Consider the following 14,467-nt stretch of genomic DNA (forward strand, 5'->3'; position numbering starts at 1 on the left):
GTCCACCTGCCGATGCAGGGGACACGGGTTCGTGCCCCTGTCCGGGAGGATCCCACATGCCGCGCAGCGGCTGGGCCCGTGAGCCATGGCCGTTGGGCCTGCGCGTCCGGAGCCTGTGCTCCGCAGTGGGAGAGGCCACAACAGTGAGAGGCCCGCGTATCGCAAAAAAAAAAAAAAAATGTAGTTTCTAGTTAGATACTTTGGCAAAAAGTACAGATTCTCAAATGCAATCACCTATCCACAGGAGCCTATATAGCTCATGCTGATTTTCCATTGTTTAACAAATATTGTGCTAGTTACCTCCTAAGTGGTATGTAGAAAACTTTGAAAGACTCCTTTAAGATTATAATTCTTACCATTAAAAGTAATGGCAGAGTAACTTAGATCAACTCACCCGTTCATAATAATTATAAACTCCAGACAAAATATTAAAGGTACCAGAGAGCAATCAAAGCGGGCAGAAATTAGAAGGGATATGAGCCTCGAAGGAAAAAACAAACTACGTATATGAAACATGCACTTATACACCTTTTTCCCTGAAGAGTATTCCCCAGTTCGTGAAGCACAAGGGAAACAGAAAGCAAGCAGAGAATGCAAGTCTTACTGAGCTAAAGAGTCAAAGGTGTCTAGAATTGTCAAAGTAGCTGAAATTTGAGGAGGAGAAATCCTGGAAAAAAACAGAACCACAGAGGAGGTAGCCCGAAAATATGTAATATAACTCCACAACAAGATGATATTTAGGAACACAATGGAAAGCAAGAGCTGGAAGGCTGAAAAGCTGAGCATGGTTCCTGGGAGTCAGAGGTTTTACTTTAAATCCTACCAAATTAGAGGGGCTTGGGATACACCCCAGAATATGGTAAAAACCTCACGCTTTTCACTGAACCCACTGAGGGGTCATACCTTGGGAGTAAGGATTATATCTAAAGCCCAAGTCTAGACCAAAACGCACCACCAGACTAAGAGCAAAACAGACCCCCCATAGCACAGCCCAAATAGCATCAAGGTGATCTTCCAGTAACATTCTTTAGTAGAAGATAAAGTTTAAAATGCATCACTCACAATGTCCAGAAAACAATAAAAACTACCATAAACATGAAGTAAAGGGAAACTGTACCCACAGTCGAGTTAAAGAGCTGTTTATGGAAACATGTCCAAAGACAATCCAGATGTTAAAGAACTGGCAAACAAGGACTTTAAATAACTATGATAAATGCGTCCTTAAAAATACACATTTTGTGAATTTTACAAATCATAACCTCACCCACCCCCAACATTCTAGTGAACTTGAGTTGCCCACGATTTTTAATCAAAGTGGGATTTGGAATGGTTTATATTTGAAAGCCTGAGAAAACAACTTGAAAGTGATTAATGACAGCCAAATTTAATTATATATTTACACCTCCCAGTAGGACAAGCGAGAGAATGAAATGCCTTATCTCTCTGTAGTCAGAGGGCTTTATTAAGATATGACAACAACTATTTAGGAGGAATAATTGAGTTTTATGCAAGATTACACCGTTTCTCCTTGTCTGGCTCCCAATCTAATCACAGACTGATAGAGTACTTAGACTCTTAACAGTTAGAAAAAACAGTTGAGCTGTGTACAAAACTAACCTTTAAAAGTACTTATCCTCATCTGTCAATGTGATCTTATCAAGGATTTCTATAACTTCCATAAACAACCATTATAATTTAGCTGAATCAATAACATTATGCTCTTTAAAGAGACAGTCAGATACCTTCTACTTTAAAACATTTTCCATTAACTCCTACCCACCCACCCCAGTAAAAAAAATTTGGCCTCAGCTTTCTTTTCCTAATCCACTAAGCAATCTCACGGATAAAAAGACAATCATATGTCCTGCATATCTGATGTAATTTTTATAAACCTTCTAAGTGTTCTAATATTTATTACCATTTTGTGAAAACAGTATTTACTGAGCAAGCTGGAGTAACTTCTTTCCCCAGGGAAAAAAAGCAAAGCTGGTGAAGATATACTGAAAGGTCTGCTAAATAAATGGTACTTTTACTTAAATTTTTCTTAACGTTCTGTGGAGGTTGGCTGGCATGGCACTGTAGGACGACTGATTTGGCTTCCCTGATATTGTTCTTGCTTTTCCTGTGTCCACTTATGTAGACACTGATACTCCTGAAGATGCTAACATTACTTTTATTGAAGTAGAGAAACATTCTCTTTTTACAAGGTTTGTTGTTCACATCGGTCTCCCGAAAAGATGGCCTTGTCCATTTTATTCTCTTACTCTCCTTTTCTCTAGAAGCTTGTTTCCCTCACAACAGGGTTGGAAGACATCTGAGGGATGTCCAGGACTAAATCCAGAACTATATCCATAAGCAACCCACCCCATCAATAATTAACAAGTATCCAGGGACAGAATTCAGGCAGCTCCATTTTTGTCAATCACAAAGTGAGTTCCCTGTTTCCTAGCAATGCTTCTTCCAAAAACTAGGGTCAACTTTGTCTCTCTCACCTTGGTTGCAGAGTCTGAGACTAACAGCTCACAAATCTGTTTTCTCCCCGAAATGTCCCTTAGTGTCCATTCCTGGTAAGTGCTCAGAGATTGGTCTCCTCTACAGCCCTCGTTCCCCATGTCAGACCACAAATATGTAGGCCAACACTTAGAACGTATTTGAAATTCTCCCTGCATAAGTCACCAAGTTGAATTATCTCTAAATAGAACTAAATTGCCTCTCTGTGTAGTACTACCATCCTGAATGCTACATGAAGCCAACAAAATTCTCAGAGGAAAGGACAGTTTCTACTTATTTAAGACAAACAGATTTAAAGACATGTGAGTGATATCTACTGAGCACTTTTGGTTCAAGAAACATATCGTTGAGCGCTAGCTACATACCAGGCGCTGTACTAGGCATTAACTGTGCAAAAGCACACAAGACCAGGACTTCACACTCTAGTGGGAGAAACCAACACATCAACAAATGATCATAGTATAATGGGTTAACTACCACGAGAGAGATAAATAATAGAATAAAGCAGGTAACTAAGACACCAGATGCCAAAGAGATTAACAAGATTTCAGTGGCCAATTCTAAGGTACCAAGTTCCTTTCCTTATTATCTCCAGTTGTGTTTCCATTCTTAGAGGAGACTACATCACATGTTTTTGGTTGGATTTTTTTTCCCAGCTAGAAAAACTAAGTGAACAGCCCATAATCAGTTACATAAAAAATTTCACTTCCAGTGTTATATTTATTCCAATCCAAACAACCTATTGTTAAGCTTTACTGTCATCACAGCTTAAAATATTTTCACTTTGGTGAAGAAAATTTTTTCTGACTTGGAAAATTCTTGTTCATAACATTAAAGAACTTAGATCCTGTTGTCAGAATAGACTTGATTGGAAAAATGTCATTATCATAGTTATGTTTTTCAGTTAAATATCCAGAAAAGAAACAAACCCATGTTGGATAAACTCACTTCAAATGCTTATCAAGGGCTTTCCTGGTGGCACAGTGGTTAAAAATCTGCCTGCCAATGCAGGGGACACAGGTTTGAGCCCTGTGTCCGGGAAGATCACACATTCCGCGGAGCAACTAAGCCCGTGCACCACAACTACTGAGCCTGCGCTCTAGAGCCCGCGAGCCACAACTACTGAGCCTACATGCTACAACTACTGAAGCCCACGTGCTACAACTACTGAAGCCCACGTGCCTAGAGCCTGTGCTCCACAAGAGAAGCCCCCACACCGCAACGAAGAGTAGCCCCCGCTCGCCGCAACTAGAGAAAGCCTGTGCACAGCAACGAAGACCCAATGCAGCCCAAAATAAATAAATTAATTAATTTTTTTAAAAATGCTTAGCAAGCAAATACTTCTACCAAAGCAAAGAACAAATATATCCCATAAAAGTGTTAAAGAAGATAAATGTATAATTGCCAAATCTTATTTTCCATTAAAGAAATAGAATGGAAACATGTTCCTATCAAAAATTTTCAATTGAGGTTGAAGAGGGAAAAAAATTATCCATAGGCAACCTAGAGAAGCAATTTATGAGATTACCTCACAGGTTTCCTCAAACAAAAAGTATGGCTACACTAGAGGATGATCAGAGAGAAAGAAAAGAAATGCTCCTGAGGACTAGTGTAAACCCCCAGTCCTATCTACTCCTCATCCTTATTCTTTTAAACCTATATAATGACGTCCAGCCACAGCCCCTGCTCCCCACCCCATGCCTACAAGCATGTGTGCATCTTCTCTCACAGTCTCTCTTTCAGAATTGATTTTTTATATTAGATAAAAGTTTCACGTGGCTTTACTTAGTATTTCACATAGTATTTACTTACAGTAGGCAGAATTAAAGTTAACATCTATTTGGTTTGACTTTAAAACAAGATCACAGCTAACACGTTGAGAAGCGATTCTGAGGCTTTGCCTTAAACTGAAAATGTAAAAGAATGTACTCACTATATTTAACTAGCTACTCACTGAAAGTCTTTTTCATGATGAAAAAGATAAGACAGTAAGTTCTTATTAACCATTTATCTGACATCCACATCCTCATCCCCCACAAAAACTACATCAGAAAAGTTAGAGAACCAGTAACATTTCACAGAAGTATTAAAAACAGAGCAGTATTACCAAATCTTGTCCAATTTCCTATTGAGGAAAAAATAAAATACATAAAGAAGGAAAAAAACAGAGAAAAACTTACTTGCAGTACCCTGTACCATTGTGGTAGGTAACACATATTCCTTCATTTACACAGGGCTCATAGCCGTCCCGACATTGCAATGCTAAAAACAAAAACAAATACACGTTAGAAATAAGTCACTAGTCATAACCCTCAGACATCAGAGAAACAGCATCCAATCTGGGTCAACATTCATTCCCATATCCAACTTGATTTAGGTTTCCCTTTAGAGTTTTAATCATCTTTTTATCTTTTGGCTCCTGCAGTCATAGAAGTACAGAAGCTCATCCCAAGAGTCTCTTCCCATGATAACTGTTCTGTGGTCCGGAATGATACTCTTAATTCTCTGTGCCTCTATCTCTCTGGCTGTTACATCCCTATTTCCCAATGATACTAAGAAAATTAAAGCTATACTATCCATGATATGCCATGAGCATCTTGGGATTTGGATACTTCAGATGAGCAATGTAAGGATTCATCAATGAATATTTAGGAAGACCTGGGTAGATACTAGGTCACCATGATATTAATGAATTACTTAAGCCTCAGGTGAAGTTTCAAAACAGGCCACTTCAAGAAATAATCAGAAACATCAATAATATTCATTCAACAAACTGTATTTGAGAGCCTAGTGTGTACCAGACACTACATTAGGATCCAGAGGAAAAAGGGGAAATGGAATTCATAGAGAAATGAATAAAACATAATCTCTAACTTTAAGGGGCTCACACAAAGATGGGGAGTAGACTATAAATAGAGATTGTAGAGGAGGGGGGATTAAAGCAAAAAAATGAGAAGTTAATTTTATATCTATAAATAAAACAATAATTCTCAAATTCTTGAACCCTAGTCCCTTTAATAAAAAGGTACTTCATCATCTTAATCCCTCCCAAAAGCAGACTACCCAGAAATAAACAGCAATAGTAGAAACTTTCATTGATTTCAGCCAGAAGAGGAGGAGGGCCACCCAAAGCCTCGTTTGCTGGATAATTACAGTACCTTGATTGTTTAGCTTTTAGAGTTGGCATTTTCATCACCAAAATGCTTATCAAGAATACTAATAACAAGTGGAAGGGCAAGACAGAAAGAAAACTTGTCAAACAATAAAAATCAAAATTGAAGTCCATGAACTTTTTCTGGAAGATTATTAAGATCTTCATCTCCTAGGATGGTTCGTGTATAAATACCTGAAAGCAAAACCGCGAAGTCTCCACTTTTGAGTTTCCTCTGTGAGTACCACTCTATGAATAAACTGCAATATCAGAGGCTCTAGGTCTGCCCTTCCGGGGCATTAAAACCAGCTTCTTCTCACAGCAGGGCCCAGGCACAAGCTGGATGTTAGAACAGCTCCTCCATTAACAATTACTGCATAAGAGCCTTCTATTTGCCCAGTACTGTTATCAAGTGATGAAACCCTTTGAGAATGTTTACAAAAATCTCAGCTCTTAAGATAATAATATTTTTAAAAACTAGTGATAACAATAGCAGCTAACACTTAGCACTTACTAAATACCAGGTATTGTTCTAAGCCCTTTACACAGACTAATTCAGTCTTCCCAACAACCCTATGAAGTAGTTAATTTCATTAAACCCATCCTACAGAAAGGATAAGTGACCCGCCTATGGTCACAACAGTGAGTGAAAGAACCAGAATTTGAACCTAGGGAGTCTGGATCTCACGAGAGAGTCTGTGCTCTTAACTACAGTAATACACTACTTCCCACCATCTGACATTTTTCTTCTCAAGAGAGGCAAAATAGGTATTATTATACCCACATATTAGAAAGCGAAGGCCAAGGAGGTTAAGAGGCCTCCTCATGGGGCATTCCTCCATAGCACTAGCTGTGACACTGCTGGGCCTTACTGAGTCCAGCCCCGTCTCCATGACAGCTATTGGTATCACACAAGCAGTCACTAGGCTGCAGCCTGCGCAGGCATATTCAGGAAGAGGGTCATCTTGTTGTCCATATCCCACTTCCCTGTAGGGCTCAAATGCTCCCTCTTCCCACACTGATAAGCCCAATGCAACAACTATAATTAAAACAGTTAATGTCAGGTTATTTCCTCCATACCAAAGTTCTCAAACTGATTTTTTTATTCTCTTTAGACACTTTTATTAGTTTCAATGAGAACTTCCTGACTTTTTTTCTATTTGCTTTTTTCTTTAAATAGGAAAGGAATGTCCCGCAGGCCCAGAGCAAGCCACAGCTCTGGCCTCCCCCTGCAGGAATCCTGGGGCAGTGGAGGGAGTCAGGAGTCCTGAAACCCTGGATCTACCACAAACTAGCTGCACTACTGCAAGAAAAGCACAACCTCATGGGGGCTCAATTTCCCAACCTGTAAACCAAACTGGGGTAAACTAAATGCTGCTGAAGGATCCCCTGTGATCCAACAGTGACAACTCCCTCATTAAAAGTAGATGAATGGCATGCCTGGTACCTAGAGAAATCTATCCAGAAAGACAAAAGAAGCCAGCCACCCATGACTCAGAAAGCCATGGGTGCAAAAAAAAAAAAAAAAAAAAATCACAGTCTGTTCCTATTAAGCATCTCGGAAAATCATTACAGTGACAGGTGCAGAGAAATACAAACAACCTAAAGTCAATATGTGGCAATCAATCTAGAAAATAACTTCACAGCCTAGCCTTCGTGAACCAATCAAATTCAGGGACCAAAAAGGAGGTAGGCTCGCAAGGCTAATAATTAATGCCGTTTGGCTAATCCGTAGGATCATGCTACCTTGAACCTTTAACATTTACTAAGCCACGGTTCTCAAACTTTAGTGTGTATCAGAATCATCTGGAGGGCTTGTTAAAACACAGATTGCTGGACTCCACCCCCCGCCACCCCGGTTTCTGAGTGAGTCAGTCTAAAGGGGGCCTGGGAATGTGCATGCCTAACAAGTTCCCAGGTGATGCTGACGCTGTGACTCTGAGGAGCCACACTTGGACACAACTCCTGTACTAAGGCATGGTGGTCCACTTTAAGGAATCCCCTGAGACTATATAATCCACCAGAAGTCCTGGATGATGGAGACGACAATGTATTGCCTGGATGGATAACAGCAACGACAACCAAGTAAAATTTGAGACTCACAACTTTGCTCAGAGGCTATTTCTAAATGAATACTGTAATTATTTGTCATAAATATAGAAGTTAAAACTTTGATAACTAAAAACCATGACAGTGAGGCTGGGAAAGATCTCATTTCAAAATTCAATTTACTTTTTTCCCAACGTAAAACACTTCAATTTAACAATAAAATTAAAAGCAGCTTTATATTTGTAAAGTAAAAAAGGTTCCATCATATCAGTTAGACATTAAACTGATGTTTTAATAGACACAGAGAAACCGGTCACTCACAAAAGGAGTGACTTTTTCCCGAATTTTCATCTAAGCTACAGAGGTTACTCAATAAATGCTGGCTGACAAATATCAGTCTCATATATGTACGTGCCCCCTGCCCCCAAAAAGGGCAAAAACAAAAAGAAGCAGTGGATTCCAATTTCATCACTCCATCACTTGGCAATGTGACACAATATCTAGAATATTTCCAATTTTCACACATTTTCTCTACTGCATATTTGGGGACTAGTCTTCCAATACTCAGAAATATACTTACAGATGGAATTCCCCAGAGGTCCAGGGGTTAGCACTCCACACTTTCACTGCCGAGGGCACGGGTTCAATCCCTGGTCGGGGAACTAAGATCCCACAAGCCTCAGGGAGCAGCCAAATTCATTAAAAAAAAAGTACTTACAGAGCATCTACTATGTGAGGTGCAGGCCCTGATGTCAGGGAAACCATGGTTAACATAATAAAGTCCCTGTCCTCATGAACCTTATTTCTACTAGGGAAAGACAGATAATGAATAAGTAAATTTATTTATTATCTCACAGCGGTAAGTGATAGATTCTATTGGAAACAGAACCCAGTTATGGGATACAACGTAATCAGGAAGGCTGGAGGTGTAGGGACCTACTTTAGATAAAGTGACTAGGAAAGGCCTCTCTCAGGTGGTTTCCTTTGAGCTAAGACTTAAACGAACAAGAATCATGAAGATATAGGGAAACAGTGATCCCAAGCAGAGGAAACAGCAAGCGTAAAGGCCTGGAGAGGGAATGAGACTGGTATTCCATGTCTGTATGGCTAGAAATTATTAAACAACAGGGAGGGTAATAGGAAACAGCAAGGAAGGCAGGCAGGGGTCAGATTACGGCTTCTGCTCTAAGGGTGAGCATGAACTACTGGGCTGCTCTAAGCAAGGAAGGCAACACAACCAGATCTGTGTTTGAAAAAAGTCAAGACTGTTAAATGTTCCAGTGTGTGGAGGCTTTTCTTCCTTTCTTATATAAGCTTATGAAAGTCACCCCATTTTAGACTAGGCCAAAGCCACCCATTTTCTCAGCTCCCCCGCAAATGGTAAGGACTTTATTCTAATCCCATCTAACCTCCCAGAATGACAATGTTACAAGGGTCAGTCCACCACTCGCTAATCTGCAGTGGCTTTCAGTTCTTACTCAGTTTTCAGAACTTATTCTCAGCTTGGCTTCAGAAGAATCAGTTGAGAGGTGGATGCAGTACCTTCGGTAGGTACAGAGCCAAGCTTGGCACTTTTTCTTCCAGGGACGAGTCATTCCTTCCTTCTTCCAGTCGAAGCCCTCACCCTGGCCTTCAAGATCGCAGCCTACATTATGCACCCAGCATTTCACCTCGAACCGCTTTGAATGCAGCCTCTTGCTTGAACAGACCATTGTGAACTCAGTTCCTTGCCTCCACTAGTATCTCAGCTTCCTCTGATTGCCACTTCCCCTTTACTATCTAAATTCTGCTCCTTCCTCCCAGGCCCAGCTCACCTTCTGCCTGGCCCACAAAGCTTCCCCTGGATGGTTCTGTCCTCACAGGCCAACCCCTACCCTTGTAACACTCATAACTCACAATTTAGCATTTAATTCTGTGCTGTCTCCTAACTCTCTCTGCTTTTACACTTTTAAGTTCCTAGATGATAGAAACCATTTCTTCTCTTCTGTATATTTGAGGCAATATAGTTTAGTGATTGAAAGCATAAATGCTGAAATCAGGATCTCAGTTGGAATTCCAGCCCCACCGTTTACTGTCTATCTCTATCCTCTTTGTACTTTCATTTCTTCATGTACAAAATAATCTCTCTCAGAGCCCTGGCAAGAATGAACCAAATTAATACATTTAAAGAGCCTAGAACAATGCCTGACACATAGTAAGAGCTCAAAAAAGGACTGCTCACATAGTAGGTACTTAAATTCTTTGTAATTGATTCCACGATAAATGGTGGCTTTAGAGGAACTTGTTATATCAATCAAACCCCAGTTTAACAAACTGAGAAATCTGGAAAAATAGAAGAGCCCTAAGCAATTTAGGACATATCAATAAATGGAATAAATTCTTCCCAGTTGCCACCAATAAAGGTCTAGTAAAAGATATCCTGAACTACTACAAAGAAAGTCACTCACTGCTCAAAAAAAAAAAAAAAGGTATAGCACTGCAAGCATAGGGAGAAGTGATTCATGAAAGGTAAAGTAACACTATATATGAACAAAAATGTCATTCAGTGTTAACATGGTGCTTTTGCTACTTGTGGAACGACTACTCTGAGTATGGCCCTCTACCTAGCACTGCATGAAAAGCAAACAGGGACAAAACAAACAATTCCTATTCTCATGGTGCACACAATCTAGGGATGTTAGGAACAGGGACAGACAGAAAATGACCAACCCAAATGACTCTAAGATAAATAGGAGTAAAATAAAAATTGTTTTTACTGTATACCTTTAGCAGACCCTCTCAATATCAATTTCAGAATCACTCCAGAAAAAACCTTTAAGAAATACAACACAAACCTTTGTTGTTGAGCAGTGAGTATAACTCAGTCCAGACAAGGTTCTAGTAAAGTTTATCAGCCTCATTTGTATATAAATACTGCAAACAACAGAATAAACTGTCATTGATTTTTACCAGTTCCAGTGCCTAAGGAATTTGCCCATTTAGGGACAGGCCCAAGATCTCCAGACTTAATGGAATTGTCCTTAAAACTTCCTCTAGGCATTTACCTAGGTTTTCCAGGGCTTTTCAGTATCATGCCAGCTACATATCACTGGTTTAAAAGACTCCCTTTGTTTTAGGAATCTCTAACATGAGTAATTAAGTCTGCACCCCAGCCGGTGTAATCTGAGCAGCCTTCAAACGTGTTTCACTTGTTGCATTAACATGTAATCGTTTTAAATTGGCATTACTTGTCGCTTTGCAGCCTCTTCAAATAAGCCTCTGTTGTCTATCTCACATGATTTTTTTCATATCCTGCTCCCTCTGTCTGCAGGATGGCATCTGTTTGCGCTTTTACGTCCCCTGATGACTCAAAAGACATTTTAATGCCTTGAATGGCTGGGGTTCCTAAAATATGTGAAGAGGAGGCATAGAGGGCCCCTTTAATCTTCTTTTCAACGTTTATGCAAATTTCAAGTAGCAGCATTTGAGAAAGATGAAGTCTGAGTTTATGCCCTAGGACCTTGGCTGTGGCCCGCTGCTATTGCTTCAGGCACATGGTGCTGGAAGAGGCTCAGTAAAATGAACAAAGCAAAGTTTTCTAAAATGACTGCTTGCATTATTACCAAAAATAGGAGAATTGAGGGCAGACAGGGAGACATCAGGGATTTGCAATAAGTCTCGCAGCACCCTGCAATTTCAAACAACAAAGCTCTCGCTAAATTTTTTATTCCATTTTTTGGGATTAAGCCATGGAAAAAAAAAAAAAAATCCAAACAAACAGAAGAAGTGCAGAAGCTTCAAATCCCAAGTAGTACATTTAAAGAAAAACAAAATGGAGAAACATCTGTCTTCCTCCTTGAAATCTGCCTTGATTAAAAGGCACATAAATGAAACAAGGGAGATATTAATTTTATTTTCCTGATAGCGTTCCGAGGATTTCTATGCCCCTTAAAGGTATCATCTAATAGAACATTTGTTTTCTACTTAAGAGATGATAATACCAGATCCACAGAAATTAAGGCTTAAGCTATAAGATTCATAGCAAAATATTACTACTTTTCAAAAGCAGGAATGCCTTGATTTAAGAAAATATAACCAACAAAAAACTGAATTTACAAATAACATAAGGGTATTTTTTTAATTATTAATAGCATTTTTAGTTTTATAAAGATATTCATCCCAGTGAGTTGGTGAATCCATAGTAATCTTTCATTTTAAAAATTCCAATTTTTGTCCTATTTTATAATGTTGGATTTATTGCAAAAAACAAAATTTGGCACATTTGCTGTACTATGTTAACATATATTATGCACTGTGTTTTTTTCTTTTTCTTTTATTTTGCTGTATTTTTAAAGACTGCAGAAAAATTTACTTATGAGTTAAATTTTAATTTCTTAGTTTGGGGATGAAAATGGACTTCCTCTTCCATATGAAATGCAAGATATGAAAAATACACATATACTTATAAATCACGTGACCAATTTGTTAATAATCATCTCTACACACACATTCTTCCACCTGGAAAATACTTCCCCTCCCTTTCTTCCTTCTCCATCTTGCTAACTCCTACTTATATTTCAATTCACGAATAAAGCATTACCTTCCTTAAGAAGCCCTCAGAGACCCTCCAGTCTGATTTACATGTCCCTCCTTGTACTCCCCTTACATCTTGGGCAGATGCATTATAAATACAGGCTCACCAATTTCTCTCTACCTCTGAGCAAATTCCCTAAAGGCAGTGACCATGATTGGCTCATCTTTGTATAACCAGGACCTAGAACAGTGCCTGGAACGCAGCAGGTATACTCAATATTCATAAAATATTCAATGAACTAACTATCTCTAATTTTGACAAAACTCTTTAACAAACTCAACAATCGGTTTATGTGTTTAAAATATTCCAAGGCTCCAATTTTAATAAGCATGGGGATACCCAAATGTGACTGTGCCTAATAATTCTGATTTCATACTGTGTAAGGAGTAGAAAAGTAAAATATGGAGGAAAAAATGGTGCAAATTTCCTGGCCTTTAACAGGGATGAAAAGTTGAGAAAGTGGAACCATACTTTTTAATCTTCACAAACCTAAAACATCTTTGGAAGTTCCTATCTTAAAATTTGCATGAATAAAGAAACACCCTCCCCCGTGAATCTTAAGCCATGTGTATTATGGTAAGAATTGATTTAAATGGTTTGAACGGAAGCCAAATAATTTACTTCTAAATGGCAAATGCAGAAACCAGGCATAAAAATTCCAAGTGAATGCTAAGCTAAGATAGTATGCTTTTTTTTTTTAAACATCTTTATTGGAGTGTAACTGCTTTACAACGGTGTGTTAGTTTCTGCTTTATAACAAAGTGAATCAGCTATACACATACATATATCCCCATATCTCTTCCCTCTTGCGTCTCCCTCCCTCCCACCCTCCCTTATCCCACCCCTCTAGGTGGTCACAAAGCACAGAGCTGATCTCCTTGTGCTATGCGGCTGCTTCCCACTAGCTATCTATTTTACGTTTGGTAGTGTACATATGTCCATGCCACTCTCTCACTTTGTCCCAGCTTACCCTTCCCCCTCCCCGTGTCCTCAAGTCCATTCTCTACGCCTGCATCTTTATTCCCATCCTGCCCCTAGGTTCTTCATGACATTTTTTTTCTTATTTTTTTTAGATTCCATATATATGTGTTAGCATACAGTATTTGTTTTTCTCTTTCTGACTTTACTTCACTCTGTATGACAGACTCTAGGTCCAACCACCTCACTACACATAACGCAATTTTGTTTCTTTTTATGGCTGAGTAATATTCCATTATATATACGTGCCACATCTTCTTTATCCATTCATCTGTTGATGGACACTTAGGTTGGTTCCATGTCCTGGCTATTGTAAATAGAGCCTCAATGAACATTGTGGTACATGACTCTTTTCCAATTATGGTTTTCTCTGGGTATATGCTCAGTAGTGGGATTGGTGGGTCATATGGTAGTTCTATTTGTAGTTTTTTAAGGAACCTCCATACTGTTCTCCATAGTGGCTGTAACAATTTACATTCCCATCAACAGTGCAACAGGCTTCCCTTTTCTCCACACCCTCTCCAGCATTTATTGTTTGTAGATTTTTTGATGATGGTTATTCTGACTGGTGTGAGGTGATACTTCATTGAAGTTTTGATTTGTGTTTCTCTAATGATTAATGATGTTGAGCATTCTTTGTGTTTGTTGGCAATCTGTATATCTTCTTTGGAGAAATGTCTATTTAGGTCTTCTGCCCATTTTTAGATTGGGTTATTTGTTTTATTGATATTGAGCTGCATGAGTTGCTTGTAAATTTTGAAGATTAATCTTTTGTCAATCGCTTCATTTGCAAAATTTTCTCCCATTCTGAGGGTTGTCTTTTCGTCTTGTTTATGGTTTCCTTTGCTGTGCAAAAGCTTTGAAGTTTCATTAGTCCCATTTGTTCATTTTTGTTTTTATTTCCATTTCTCTAGGAGGTGGGTCAAAAAGGATCTTGCTGTGATTTATGTCATAGAGTGTTCTGCCTATGTTTTCTTCTAAGAGTTTGATAGTGACTGGCCTAACATTTAGGTCTTTAATCCATTTTGAGTTTATTTTTGTGTATGGTGTTAGGGAGTGTTCTCATTTCATTCTTTTACATGTAGCTGTCCAGTTTTCCCAGCACCACTTATTTAAGAGGCTGTCTTTTCTCCATTGTATATTCTTGCCTCTTTCATCAAAAATAAGGTGACCATATGTGCATGGGTTTATCTCTGGTCTTTCTA

General features: G+C 38.9%; 1 protein-coding gene across 1 annotated transcript in view; it reads right to left on the reverse strand.

Annotated features, from left to right (window-relative positions):
• NOTCH2 (notch receptor 2) overlaps positions 1-14,467 on the reverse strand; it is a 177,485-nt gene that overhangs the window by 118,297 nt on the left and 44,721 nt on the right. Inside the window, exon 2 of the mRNA XM_079932106.1 lies at positions 4,692-4,773. Coding sequence (XP_079788232.1) covers positions 4,692-4,773 — 82 coding nt within the window. The remainder of the gene's footprint in view (positions 1-4,691; positions 4,774-14,467) is intronic.

The sequence above is a fragment of the Stenella coeruleoalba genome (assembly GCF_951394435.1).
Source record: "Stenella coeruleoalba genome assembly, chromosome: 1".
Taxonomy (NCBI): domain Eukaryota; kingdom Metazoa; phylum Chordata; class Mammalia; order Artiodactyla; family Delphinidae; genus Stenella; species Stenella coeruleoalba.